Source organism: Penaeus japonicus, unplaced genomic scaffold (assembly GCF_977035675.1).
Source record: "Penaeus japonicus unplaced genomic scaffold, GWHDUDI00000001_assembly GWHDUDI00000021, whole genome shotgun sequence".
Classification (NCBI taxonomy): Eukaryota; Metazoa; Arthropoda; class Malacostraca; order Decapoda; family Penaeidae; genus Penaeus; species Penaeus japonicus.
Genome location: NW_028234423.1, coordinates 19,261,969 through 19,276,968, shown reverse-complemented (window position 1 = coordinate 19,276,968; position 15,000 = coordinate 19,261,969). Strand labels below are relative to the sequence as shown.

The 15,000-nt window shown below is 42.7% G+C and overlaps 2 protein-coding genes across 7 annotated transcripts in view; one reads left to right on the top strand and one right to left on the bottom strand.

Moving 5' to 3' along the window:
- LOC122249888 (coiled-coil domain-containing protein 43) overlaps positions 1 to 5,896 on the top strand; it is an 11,428-nt gene extending 5,532 nt beyond the window's left edge. Inside the window, exons 2-5 of the mRNA XM_043011065.2 lie at positions 1,026 to 1,115; positions 3,411 to 3,533; positions 4,101 to 4,267; positions 5,042 to 5,896. Of these exons, the coding sequence (XP_042866999.2) occupies positions 1,026 to 1,115; positions 3,411 to 3,533; positions 4,101 to 4,267; positions 5,042 to 5,120 (459 nt within the window). The 3' untranslated portion in view covers positions 5,121 to 5,896. The remainder of the gene's footprint in view (positions 1 to 1,025; positions 1,116 to 3,410; positions 3,534 to 4,100; positions 4,268 to 5,041) is intronic.
- A 3,463-nt stretch (positions 5,897 to 9,359) lies between these two features.
- The window catches only part of LOC122249886 (uncharacterized), a 370,052-nt gene continuing 364,411 nt past the window's right edge, over positions 9,360 to 15,000 (bottom strand). For all 6 annotated transcript variants that reach the window (XM_086549173.1, XM_086549172.1, XM_086549171.1 and 3 more), the window contains 3 exons: positions 14,231 to 15,000; positions 13,678 to 13,900; positions 9,360 to 13,465 (listed from right to left, as the gene is read on the bottom strand). The exon at positions 14,231 to 15,000 is cut by the window's right edge. In XM_086549173.1, coding sequence (XP_086405299.1) covers positions 10,621 to 13,465; positions 13,678 to 13,900; positions 14,231 to 15,000 — 3,838 coding nt within the window. In that variant the 3' untranslated portion in view covers positions 9,360 to 10,620. The remainder of the gene's footprint in view (positions 13,466 to 13,677; positions 13,901 to 14,230) is intronic.

Below are 15,000 nucleotides of genomic sequence, written 5' to 3'. Positions count from 1 at the left end.
GTAGTCTTATATAGCCTTTGTTAATCATGTATTTTCTTTACTAATGGGGATTTTAAAGTTAAAGGAAATTATAGGTGTAAAAGGTCATAAACTGTCATGGAAATTTTAATTTTATAGCACTTTGGTACAGACTACTTTCCTACTTTCTATCACTTTCCTCAATATGGTTTAGAGTCACAATTAAGGATTTCAGATTTGTTTATTATCTATTTATTTTATCACTACTACCTTTAATAAACCAACAGAACCTTTTGTGCATTTGATAAACTTTTCTAAGTAGTGATGATGTATTTTCTTCTTACGGATAAGAGAAGCAAAGAAGATTTTGAATTTTTTAAGTTACTGTATAGTTTTATAATTATCATTTAACATGTTTAGTTTTTGATAAATTATTATGCCCTTTTCTGTGTACAAATTTATCAAACAGCTGAACTCTGGACATTGGTTAAGTGTCACTCTGTGTGATCATTCTAGACAGTTGTAATTTACTAGATAGCTTTGATTTTACTCCTAAATATGAATGGAGTAGTAATTATTTATATATTAGAGGAGAGCATACTGTTAAGGATGATCCATTATGGTGTGAGTTCACTTCCACACAATTACTATGTTCTGTTTAATTATTATTTACTATTATTATAATTACTATTATTATTGTTGTTGTTTGTTATGACAACCTGTCAAGAATTCCTTTTATTACAGTATCTCTGAATGATCATTGCCATCATTAGCATTATCACAGGATCCATCAAAATATTCAGTAGTATTTATATTAGGTTTCAAATAATTTAGATATAACTATTTTTTTTCTATATGCTGTAAACATAATTTTACTGAGAGTTAGCCAAAATGTTTATTTCCATACTTGGTATACTTGGAATACTTGATGCCTCTGACATTTGGTCTTATTATTATATATTATATTTTTATTATATTCTATATTATATCTTATTATATATGTACTCTCTTCTGCCTCCACCACTATCATGGTAACATCATCTAATCTGCCCGTTACTATTTTCCAGGATACTGGAATCGAGTCACTCTGTGATGACATATTGAAGAAATGGAGCCTGCTTGGAGAACAGGAAGACTCAAAAGATGCCGAGAAGAAGGTTTGTTGAGAAGGCAGGGCATGGTTTTCAGTGTGAGGTCAATTGTACTAGTCACATGCATATTGAGTGATTTTCAGTGTATGAATTGAAGGTCTTCACTGAAAATGTATGTGTACATATATGTTTTATTTATTTCTTTATTTATTATGTATATTGTCTTACTTGCTATGGGTGGACAATGCTTGTTGCCTTTTTCAAAGACTTTAACCATATTACCTCTATGTGATTTTTGCCTTTGAAGAGTTCGTCTATATTGTATGCACAAAATGAAGGCTTTTTTTAAAATAAGATTTGAAAGCTTTTTATTAATTTAATCTTGAAATAATAGTATTATATTCACATTAATATGGCATAATCACACCAATACATTTCATTTTGTTAAATTTGTATTTCATAAACATGTCATTTGCAGTTCTGAGGATCTCCATGCACTTTTTCATCAATCATGTTTGCTATTTTTATGAAGGTTTTCTTGGTGTGATTTCAGGAGAACTCTTAGGCAACAGTACAATTATAAGAATATTGATGAATTTTCTTTGTTATCAAATGTTTGAATGATACATATTTCATGAAGATATTGATTGGCCAGATTATATCCACAGTAAAAATGTTTTTTTTTTTTTTTAATTAGGCAATCAGTTTTTATATCTGTTATGTGGATAGTGATTATGAACACATTGCAAAGATAAAGGGCTGTATATATTGTATAAACAAATAAATCAGGTTCGAATAATAAGAGAAATATATTGATTTTTTTACATTTTTTCTTAAAAATCAGATTTTCTTTTAACCCATTCATAACGGGACGTATTTTCACCTATTCCCGCTCCTGCTGGGAAGATAAGAAGCGTGCGATGCTTCATTCCAGGGTGTGTTCCTGCTGCATGGGGCCGTGCTGAACCTCTCAGTGTTTTTCATCCACCTTATTCTTATGATCTACAATGTAAAGGCACGTGAAAATATTGCCATGTTCAGAGGAGTTATTTTAGTCGAAAAACATGTTACAGCAATACTTTCCTAGTGTTATTTTATTGAACTTTGCCTATATTCTTCACTTCTCTGTGACAATACCAGTGAAAAGTGGAAGCAATCTTTTAGTGGGGCATCAAAAAACATGTCTTATATATTTTATTTAACCAAAATGAAAGGAACAGTATAAATTATCATACATGTACATAATGAGTATGTACATGTACCTCATGACGTGACATGACGTGACATGATATCAGGGGTAATCAACAAATTAAAGTAGTGTTACATTTGTAATTTTTTATTTTATTTTATTTCTTGGCCAATCACATTTGATTTTACAAAAGTTTCTTGACTCAGATCTTTTTATTCAGCTGAACAAGAAGCATAAATTACTATGATGTCATCAATATCACCTAGTTTTCTGTGACATCCTTTTTTTCTTTTTTCTTTTTTTTAACATTGTATCATATTTTCGGACATTTAAACACCTAGACTATAGTAACAGTCTAAAAATTATGAAAAACTATTAGATTTGAGAACAATCTTGCATTCTATTGCTTATGTTTCAGCATGTCATAACTATCCCGTCCGGAACTCAGCGAGAAAATGCATGACGTCTCAGGAACGTCACCCGGGTACAGGGATATTTTCCAACCACATGATAGGACGTCAACCTGTGTTACTGAAAATTATTTTTATAAAAATTAATGGATATAGGGGTTTGAATAGCTACTTTTTATTTATTATTATTCCCTCATATAGTAAAGAGTCTCTTAGCCTACTTGTGATGGGGTGTTTATTTGGCTAATTTTGCTCTCGCCTGCAATGTAGCAAATACCTGCAGCTTCTTGCAGAGAGATCTCTTGAGGCACAAGGCTGTGCTGAATCTCTCAGAGTATTTTCACCCACCTTGTTCTAAGTGGCGACAAAAAGAGGTTTTGTCATTTTTCTGATTTATTTTGATTAAATAAATAAAAAAAATTATATACAAATGCAATTACAATGTGTGTGCATGGCAGAACTTCATGGCATGATAGGATGTCTTCTGTCGTGTCAGAAATATTCTGATGGGGTGATATTACGTCACCTGTTGTGAATGGGTTAAGTATTCTTGTGGTATTGTAATATTTTTATATAATTATGAAGCAAAATAGATCAGTTTTCCCTTTTTTCTTGTTTATTCCAGATTTTTTCCCCATAAAATTACCTCCTTCCAAAAAAAGGGAGGGGGAGGGGGAGACCTTCTTTCCTTCTTTCTTTCATACCTAGACTGTTATACATACTATTTATTATTCATTAGTAAATGATGCCATATGTTTTCAGGTTGAGTTTGAAGAGAAGATAGCCAAGATCATGGAGGAGCAGGCCCAGTGCGTGGTGGTCAACAAGACACGCTCTAAGGAAGAAGAGTCCCTCAAGAGTGCCATATTGGCACAGTATGCAGAGGTGATACATATTTTTTTTCTTTTATTATTATTCTCCACCCTCCACCTCCAAGATGCCCAGCCCAGGCTGAACATCATAAGGTGTGGCCCGTCACAGAAGGGTTAAGGCTCGTATCTAACCTCTTCCCAGTTGTTGTCATGACCTACATAATGGGGGACTTTATATGAACCAATATGAGGTACTGCGCACTAGGTCATAAGATCCCGTAACCGTCAGAAGTGCTTTCCAAAGTCAGCCCAACTTGAATCCAAGTATTGTCATAGTTTTAGAGGAAAGGGCTCCTTAGGCCTGATCAGGAGTGAACAAAAAACATTTTCCCAGTTCCTTTGAAATTTGGCCATTGCCGGCATGGTCAGTGATATCCTGTCCAAATGGCATGTTAGTTAACCTGGGCTTCCTTATGTAACAGCTAATATTGAGAATTGCCATATATCCTTCATTAGGGATAAGAAGCAGACGTAAGAGAAAAGATAAAGAAGGGAGCCTAATGATAATGATAATAGCAAGTAGTAATTGTAATATTATTAGTAAAAGAATAATTTTTTGTCAACACCCTCTTCTCACCAGGTATCTGATGGCGAGTGCACTGACGAGGAGGAGGAAGAGTCAAACCAAGGGCTGGGACTTGGGGTGAAGAACACCAATGCGGAGGAGGTGATCAAAGCAGAACGGGAGAGGAGGGAGAAGAACAAAGAAGATTCACAGCGCAAGAAGGATAAGGATAAGGAGGATAGGTAAGAGAGCGACTGAGTGGGCTAATTGATGTGTTTATTTTTTTTTCTTCCTGTTCTTTTTTGTTGTTCTCCTTCTCCTTCTTTCCCCTCCCCTACCCCAACCCCTTCCCCTTCCCTTTCTTCTTCTCTTTTTCTTTCCCTTTTGTCTTCTCCTTCTCCTCTTTCTCTATCCCCTTTTTCTCCTCCTCCTTCCTGTTCTCCTTCTTCTCCCTCATTTTCATTTTCTTCTCCTCCTTTTTCCTCATCTCTTTCTTCTCCTCCATCTCTCGTCTTCTTCTTCTCCTCCTGTTTTTCCCTTTCCTTTTCCTTTTCTTTTTGCTTTAACCCATTCACGATGGTTGACGTGATAGCACGTATTGTGGTTTTCGCGTCAGACGCCGTGGACGAGCTATGAGGGGAAGCCGCGCGCTCGGGTAGAGCGAGTGGGCAACCCAGGCTCGCGGCTTGTGCGCCCGAGAATCTCGAGGCGTTAGGCTTATGCGTTCGAGAACCCCGGTATTGCGACCGCGCAAAGCTGGAACGGCCCCGGCGTGAATGGGTTAAGAGACTATATTATCTTGTTACTGTATTTTTTCCTCATCCATTCCTTCATTAGTTGTTTAGATGATTTGGTGGGCACAGGGAAATAAACTTAAACATTTAAGATAATAAATATGTAATAACTGTATTTGCATCTTTTGGTAAATTATGCTTACCATTTAATGATTTTGATAACCATTTGTCCTAAGTTTAAGATTCAGGAATAATTACTTTATTTACTCTTCCTTTACACAGAGCTAAACAGAAGTCCAAAGACGAGGAAAGAAAGGAGAAGGAGAAGAAACGCACACAGAAGGGAGAGCGAAGACGGTGATCGTCTGCAAGTCTAGCCTGTACCATTTTCATTTGGAATTTATGTTACACCAATAAATGTATCAGCTGATGGTTTGAGGCATTGTTTATTTACTCTTTTTTTGTTTTTTGGATAGAAGCTTAAGTCTTTAGCCAAGGGTGAATATGCACTTCAATTACATGCTGCTTTTCTTGTGTTGTTTCTTTGTTCCATTTTAGTGGTGATTTTTAAGGAATTGGAGATTTTAACTTTCTCTTCTTTTCATGAGCTACATCTTGTTGATATTTGAAATAAAAGTTTTTATCTAGATACAAAGTACGTTTTTATTATTATTATTAGCGTTGTTAGCTTTATTTGCTTCAGGATGAGCAAATACAATGCAAATTACTTGTCCATGCAATACTTAAACAAAGGATAACTGCTGAGGTCCTTGGAATCTGTTTGTTACATAAGTCTCAAGATGCTTGTAGTTTAATTAAAGACTTCAGATTGTAATGTTTTCTCCACCACCAGTTTCTGTTCCTTACTACATATCAGACTCGTAGGGACTTGACTCTCGTCTGTATTTGGCTCTGTGTTTCTTAGTCCCTTAGTATCTGTTCTAGTAAGTGTCTTAGACTCGTTTCAAGGCTTCTTAGTCTTGTCGTCTCTCTTTCGGAGTCTGGCATGATCCAGTTGTAATGAGTATATCTTTTTCTCCTTCAATTTCAAACTTAAAATGTAAATTGGTTATCAATGAATATTAATATTTGTCTTTGTGAATGCTTTAAAGGTCAAATACATATTTTGTGAATGCATTAAGGATTTTTATATTTTTGGCAAATCCCTTAATGAGTATTATTATATACGACAGATGGTACAGCATTTTTCAACATCTATATTTCAGTGTCCTCTCTTTTATCCAGTTTGGTTACGCCATCCTTTTTGTACAGTGATCTGACAAGTATAGTCTCCTTTTTCCTTGTGTTTCATGTTTCTTCCTCTCAATCATTCCTTTCTTATATGAGCAATTTTCTAAACAACATTATTTATAGTAGTTCACAGCTCTCATTTCCAAGATTAATTTTTATGAATTGTCAAGAAAACTACATAACCACGGGGTCTGTGAAAGGGTTAACTAAGTCAGAACAGCTGATTTTCAACAGCATTGCCTGAACATTCTTATCACAGGAAAGTTTCATGATAGCTATTATATTTTTATTTTACCTTTACTGTAAAATGTGTACTCATTTGGATTCATGCATCAGTGCCATGTTTAGTAACAGCTGTTTACCTGAGCATGAATAATGTCCTTTACAAGGTTTCGTGTTTCTTATATGGTCAATATACGAATCAGACTCTTTCAAGTAAAAACTTTATATACTTTCACAAGGTTAATGCACAAATGGGAAGGTGGATGTAGAACTTATCTGTCACTAGGAAGGTTCTTTGAATTTTGAACTGAGGTTAAGGATGTTTTTTTTGTATTGATTTAAAAACCACATTGGCAATTATTAAAAATATATTTATATAGTCTTAGATTTAATTTTGAACATATAAGGATGCATTTAACCTTCCTGACATCCATGTCTGGACTACTGTTATAACAAAGGCTAAGAAGGGGATTGATGTGTTTTATTATTTCTTGAGAGTCGAGTATTTTAACATTGTTGACAATTGTTTTATGATTACAGATAGTATTTCTTTTCTCTTCACATTTCTCGCTAATGATATGAATCCTTCAGAATTAATGACGATGATTTAGGCTTTTTTAATGAGTTCTACTGGAGTATTTAATTAAATAGCAGAAGTATGTATCAGTTGTTAACCCCTTCACTACGAGGACGCGTATACTGCGTCCTCGCAGCGCTCGTGACAAACCCGAGGACGCGCATACTGCGTCATGGCTGAGGTCTGTTGGAATTAAGTTTTCCTTTTTCTAGATACTGTACGAGATCTTTCAGAATAGAGGTCGTATATGATACGATGGATTACTTGACTTTCATTATTATTACATAAGAGTGGGATTGGCTTATTACCAGGGGAGGTATAGATGCGCCCTGCTAGCAAATGTAAAAATATAAAACTTATTATGATTAGTTTACCATACTACTTCAACTGTTTTCTTTTGTCATCTGAGTGAGGCCTCCCACCAAGGTCACTCTTTCCATCTTCCTCCCAACCCATGTAAATAACCTGTCACATGTACATGGGGGAAGAGGTTAACTATGCAAATTTTGATATATAACACATGATGATTATGTTGAGGTTTTGGCTTAAAACTTGTCATATTCAATAGCGACGTTTAAAATTTGGCGTGCGCCGGCAGCTCGGATGTGGCGTGGGGAGCGTCTTTTACTGCCCGTAGTGAAGGGGTTAAATGTTTGATATGAAGAATAATTTGAGGGGCATTGCAGAAACTACATCGAGCAAAGCTCATCTGTCTGGATGCGGCCTTACACTACTTGTCACTGTCTGGCGAGTTGACACAGGCATGAGTAAAAAGGCTGTCAATAGGCAACCTACTCATTTGTGCTTGTGGACGCTGCTCGATCATGTAGACATAGCTTTAAACATGTGAATGGCTCGGGTGAGATTCTGTGTCAAGTGTATTCCATTTGAAAAGGTTTACAGTATTGCCAATAATATTTTAAAAGCTGCCGCCTCGTTAATTTTCCTCCAAAACTGTAATCATATATTTTCCATTTTCTAAAACATTAATTTTCCATCTTGTCAAATATAGTTTTATCTTCATGGTTTGATGTATAAGCTGAACATAGTCTGGAGTTAAAATGTGCATGCAAACAGGGTTGAATGATATATTTATAAACTGCATGACCTGAGATTTTTAACGTCTACATGACTGATAAAATGAATGAGTTTACATTGTCATTAATGTTTTATGTATCAAAGCCATCATACCATTTTCCATGTTTTTCCAAATACAATAATTATGTTTACAAATTCGAGTGGCATTTCCTACCATGTGTGACTAAACATCTTTATTGATATGATTTTGTTCATGGCAGAGGCATTTACACTTGCTTCTCAGCTGTTCTGTTTCTTTACAGTCATTGTGCAATTATATAAAGTGTTTAAAATTCTTTCATTGATTTAGTCTTTTATCCACTACTTATAATTACTCCAGGATCACCCACACTCCAAAATATTTTCTTGCCTTCTATACTAGGTTTCAATTATGAGGCCTTTAAGCATGTGCTCTTAACCAGTGTTCGTCTCTTGTTTTTTACTTACTGATCATTTATTTATTTATTATTTATTTTTTTTACTTTTTTTTGTGTCCGTTGCGTACTAGATATCTAGTTCCCTTTTTAATGTTAGCGTGTATGTGTGTGAATGTGCGTTTGCGTGTGTGTCTCTATTAGGAGGAGACACAACAAAAAAGAACATGCTAGTGAAAGAATGAGTATATGGGACATAGAGGCAAAAAATCATGGACAATTTTTTTTTAGCTCCTATATGTTTATAATTCTCTCCATCTGTATATTGGTTACTATACTTGAAATTCTATTTCTGTAATATTTTTGCACTGGCATTACATGCAATAGTTATATTACAGTAAATAAACAATATTTGTGAAGAATTGTTCTAAAAAGTTTCAGGCTCCATGTCATTTATCCGCAATGTTACTACGTTCTTCTCTGATCAACTTATAAGTAGTAGTCCTCTGAATCTTACACATGCTCATAATTGAGTGATATAATCAAGTCACAAGATTAATTTTTAAGCAAATTATCAACATAAACAGGTTTACTCGCACCCAATGACTGAATTTAGGCATCGCGTCACACGCCAAATAGGTTTCTTCGCTTTTGTTGCAATTAGTCTTTTTTTTTGCCCAATTACATGTATTGATCAGTGGTATTTATGGTAAGATTTCCAATAATCTACTTCATTACTGTGTCACAAACCAGAGAGATTCAGAATTATAGTTAAAATTACTCTGCCTTATTTTAAACGATGATCCATAGTGCAAATAATACGGTTTCCAGTAATATGTAATAATAGTTTAAAGTTTCCTGTAATAGGGATTCCAGTTAGTTACAAATTTCCGTTTGTTATAGGAGTAGAAGCCATTCATCTGTTATAAATGGATGGTTAGAATCATCTTTTATATGTATATGTTTGTTGACCGAATTATAAGAAATTCTTCCCTTCAAGTCCTTCAAAATCCAATAAATTCTGTCTGCATAGCTGTAATTTAGTTTAAACTCGTTTAGACAGTGTTGAATTGGTCAGGGAGGTCAATAATACCAACAGTTTCTTGTAAAATTATTTTATGTAAAATTTGTCAATAATAAAAATGTTCACATCCTTCAAATTACATTCTAAAATACTGCCAAAACATCAGGGTCGGCCCGTAGCTTCAGAAGTGTGACCTTAAAAAACAAACAAAAAGGAAAAAAACACAAAAACTTACATATAATACAAACTTTACAATGATACAAAGAAGGTTCATACAAATATTCACCATTCTAAGGGATGAACTTAACCTGGACTTTACATCCATTAAACAAAATCACTTTCATCAAGTAAGCAGCTGCATTCATGAATATTGCATTGCAGTGGATGTAAGTGTGGTATGAGAGAGGGCTCAACAATTTGTACAATGCTGATGTCATAGTAGACATTTTGATCAACCAGTGCAGTGGGGCAGAAGAAGCACCTTCCATGACGCATTTTATGCTGGAAATGACCATGGCACAACCAGCCTCTTGTATTTTCTGCTGTCCAACGTTTCATCAGCAGCATAATCCACAAGCAGAGTATCAAAGTCTGCCCCCACACACATGACGACAAGACTGATTGTCGGTTTAGGAAAACAACTTTACTTCAGTAAAACAAGGATAACGAAGTCTTTTAGCTGCACCGTCACACAGCACTGGTGGCTTTATAATGGCTGTGCCTCTGAGCAGCAGCCACTCGAGGCTGCTTGAGGGAACACCAGAACCACCGGCAAGAGTCTAGTCAGTACATCAGGATGTGTGGCGAATGCACAGCTGGCTCACACCGTTTGTTGTCAGGGCCACCACTCCTTGACACCTGAGCCAAGCCACATCACCTAGGTTCCACCACAACACTGCACTGGCAATAAATCTTCAAGCAGTCAACAACCACTGAAGGATAGATAGGTGAACAGAGCAAGAATAACTTACACTACAAAGCACCCCGTTAACAGTATTGAAACTACAAACTTACAAGTTGCCCTGAAAAGTGAGAACTGAGTGGACTGTGCGGGGCAGGGGGGCGACCCCACCACTGGACGGGCACACGGGTGGGTGGGGGGGGCGACCCTCACACCCGCCACGGGTCACTGGTCAGGGGGGCGGGGGGGGCCGCAGGGGAGGGGGGCACGCCACCACCACCACCACCACACTTGAGCAGGATCACCACCACCGCCACAACCACCACCACTGGCAGACCAGCAGGGGAGGAGGGAGGGGTTGACTTGCATAGTGGTGAGTGTGCTGGGCGGCAGCTGCTAGCACCAGGTCACCTGTGAGGTAGTTTTCCCCGCGCCTCACTTGGGGTTAAACGGGAAGCCCTGGCCAGGCATGGGCCCAGGGCCAGGAACGTTGGAACCTCCTGGTGGCCCTGTCACGACAGGCCCTCCTGGCCCACCAGGCCCACCCATGGGTCCAGGCATGTGCATGTTGGGACCCCCACGGGTGTTGGTGGCATACAGTTGCTGCTGGAAGCTGTGGAACTGGGCGGCATAGGTGGGGTCAGCAGTAGTAGGCCCCATAAATGGCGAGTTCTTGAAATTACCAGACTGGCCCATAGACGGTGGGAGAGGCTGGGCAGCGTCTGGCGCACCACCCATGGGTCCCCCCATGTTCATGCCGACGGGAGACGTCTTGGGGCCATACATGGGTCCGGATCCACTCATCATCTGGTTCGGTCCGCCAGGGTTGGGTCCCGGACCGGTGGGCATGGGACCACCAGCCATGCCCGGGCCTGGCCCTCCCATGGGATACATTTCACTACCCATCCCCGTCATCATTCCCCCGGGGCTGGGGCCGCGCATCATCCCTGCCCCGCCGCGCGGACCTCCCATCATCCCGCCGCCAGGACCCATGGGCCCTCCACTCATCATGTTCGGATTCATCCCCATTGGTCCGTTCGGCCCCATCATCGGTCCACTTGGTCCACCCATCGGTCCATTGGGTCCCATCATAGGCCCGCTGTGTCCACTCATCCCTCCGGGCCCTCCCATGTGGCCACCCATTGGACCATTAGGCCCCATGCCCATGGGACCATTGGGGCCGCCCATGGGGCCTCCTGGTCCGGACATGGGGAAAGGTCCATTGGGCCCACTCATCGTGTTATTCATGTTCACCATTGGTCCATTAGGTCCTGACATCGTACACATAGGTCCACCTGGGCCACCCATTGGTCCACCTGGCCCACCCATTGGTCCACCCGGACCATTCATTGGTCCGGGCATATGTCCACTTATTGGCCCGCAAGGCCCACTCATAGCCATAGTCGACATTGGCACATTCGGCCCACACATAGAATTAGGAGTACTACTGTTTGGGAACATAGGAGAATTGGGCACTTTACTGTCCACATTAGGATTATTAAATTTCGGTATAAAGTCCAAGCTCACAGGTCCTCTGGGGCCATTACCAGTGTTCTGTGGTCTGGCAGGCAGGTACTGTATGGTATTAGGGGCACTGGGTTTTACCTGCACATTGGCACCAGAATATGGCCCAGCCATGGTGCAGTTTGGAGCAGGGGGCCGCACCATGTTGTTCGGTCCCCCCATGCGAGGGTTGGGCCCACTCATGATGGGCATATTGCTTGGGGAACTTCCTCGAGGTCCGCTTCCGGTGCTGTTCACTGGCGAAGTCATGGCCCCGTGGCCTTGCATCATGCCCGGGCTGCTCGACACGGCGGGCATGCCTATCATATTCCCGGGGCCGTCCATCATGCCGCCAGGGCCTCCCGGCATCCCAGGCCCTCCTGTCATTCCTGGCATCCCAGGGCCCCCAGGCATGCCCGGACCTCCAGGCATACCAGGGCCTCCAGGCATTCCAGGCCCTCCGGGCATTCCAGGGCCTCCAGGCATGCCAGGGCCCCCGGGCATTCCAGGACCTCCGGGCATGCCAGGGCCTCCAGGCATGCCAGGTCCTCCGGGCATTCCAGGGCCTCCAGGCATGCCAGGTCCTCCGGGCATACCAGGTCCTCCAGGCATGCCAGGTCCTCCGGGCATGCCAGGTCCTCCGGGCATGCCAGGTCCACCAGGCATCCCTGGCCCACCGGGCATCCCTGGTGCTGTAGACATAGGAGGACCACCCGCCATGCCTGGGCCACTGGGCATATTTGGTCCAGAAGGAAGACAACCACCTGGAGCACCTGGAGGACCTCCAGGTCCAGTTCCTGGACCAGTGTTACCCATCATGGGTCCCGTGCCAGTGGGCATGGTCGGCGTGGGGGCGGAGGAGGCTGGAGGCGACGACCCACCCGAAGTCAGCTGCTGACTCATCTGCGCCATGGATGAGATAGGGTCGAAGACTTTGCCGGGGCCAGGGGTGGGCAGGCCTCCCGGAGTGCTGCAGTTGGGGTTGAGGGGCAAGTTGGCGGCAGAGTTGGCATGGAAGTCTCCTCCCATGTCCATGGATCCCATCTTGCTTGGAGACATGGAGAACCCACTGCCCATCTTATTCATCATCTGGTTGTTGTTGTTGCCTGCGCCTGCGGCTGGCCCGCCATTTGGTCCGGGGAACCGAGCTCCTATTGGGTTCATGTCTGTCCCTGTGTTGGATCCAGGTCCTGGTCCTGGTCCAGATCCTGCTGGTCCTGTGGGTCCAGTGGGACCTGAAGAAGTATTGGGTCCTGTGGGTCCTGCTGGCCCACCAGACTGGAGAGGCGAAGCTCCCGGGAACCTGTTGACATTATCTGGCCCACTCGGAGTGGTGGGTCCGCTGCACATGCTCGGAGTCTTGGGCGATGGGACAGGGAATCTGGAGTCCATCGACGGCGTCTTGGGTCCGCCCTGGGCATTCTGGCCACCGCCACCACCACTACTACTGTTGTTATTGCTGTTATTGTTATTGCTAGTATTGTTGGTTGGAGTCGTGGTGGTAGAGGTGGAAATATTCTGCTGTGTTTGTTGGCCCTGCGGCGAGGGGCCAGGGTATCGCTGCTGCGGCCCTTTGTTCTCTGGCGTGGCTTGCGGAGTGTGAGGTGCAGAAGCCACTGGCATACCCGGGGATGGCACAGGAAACCGGTCTGGGGTGTTGGGCCCGGTGTAACGAGGCCCTGTTTCCGAGGTTGGCGTGAGAGGGGTTGCCGGCCCCCCGAGAGGAGTGGTGGGGCCAGACATTCGACTACCATCTGCTACACTTGTATCCCCAAGTCTGCAACATATAACAATGACTACATTACTATTCTGTAATCAAACACTTGATATCATATCTTCTGCTAATTGGTGCCAAAAAATCATTTCTAGTAACTGTTAATCACAATGTAACTGAATTATTAAAATGCAATAGTGCTTATGTTCTAAAATATTCACACCAATGAAATATCAGAAATCTAATAACATTCCTAAAAGACATTCAATACTAACGGAGACATGATGTCTGAATCACGTAGGCTGGTGTTTGGCTGTTTCTGTATCGTGAGCTCCTGTCCCTCAAATGTACTGAGGTACTGAATCTGCTGGGGGGAGGGCACAGGCATGAGGTTGGGCTCCTTCCCTCCTTGCTGCTGCTGCTGCTGTTGCTGCTGAGGGCCTCCTTGGTGTTTCTGCTGGGCAAAGTTTTGCAACTGTCTTCCAAATGGCATATCACCTGCAATATCAGTGAAAAATAACATCAGTAATGATAATGAAAACAAAGAGTACTAAAAAAAAGAGAATTTCAAGGCAACAGAAGCTGATTGATTACACAATCTAAATTTACTTGTCTAGATGCACATTTTAAAACAATTGTTCATCCCTTACCTGGTGGTCCTATATGTTTTAGCACCACTGTTTTAAAGGTTTGTAAAGAATCAAAATCCAAGCACATTTATGCCAATGTTTTTCTATCCATACATATACTTTGGTCCACTATTCCCTACATACATTACCATAGTAGTGAGGCGTGACTAGTGCTCCCCTTAACTCCCCGATGACATACCTGACTGTGGTGTGTGTGGCTGCTGGTCCTTCTGTGGTAAAGACGGGCTGGTGATGGGTGGGCCGCTCACGGGCGTGGCTGGGTTGCTGGGGATGAGCGGCCGCGGGGAGTCCACGGGGCCAGACATTCTCATCCCAGGCCCTCCGCCCGGGCCGCCGCCGGGCATGCGTGGCGATGTCATGGCGCACATGGACGGGGATCCAGGGGATGGCAGAGGACCGTTACCCACGGGGCGTGGGCCGTGGTATGGCGGAGGTGGACCTTGCATGCGAGCGCCGGGACCCATGCCTCTCATGCCTCCTGGCCCCATGCCGCCCATTGATCCAGGCATCATAGGGCCACCTCCCATGCCCATTGGCCCCCCTGGGCCCATTGGACCACCCGGACCCATTGGCCCTCCGGGACCCATGGGACCACCGGGCCCCATGGGACCACAAGGTCCCATGTGACCACCAGGGCCCATGGGACCTCCAGGACCCATGGGGCCTCCTGGACCCATGGGTCCGCCTGGACACATGGGCCCGCCAGGACCCATGGGGCCTCCTGGGCCCATGGGTCCTCCAGGTCCCATAGGACCTCCTGGACCCATGTGTCCCATTGGGCCCATGGGACCCATGGAATTATCACCGCATCCAGGGCCGCCCTTTTTCCTCTTGCTCTCGAAGAATTCAGCTTGTAATCTTTGCCACTCCACCTGTGCTGCCATAGAGGATGCTGGGTTTGGACCTGCCATCATCATTGACTGGGGCCCATTAGGACCCATTCTCATT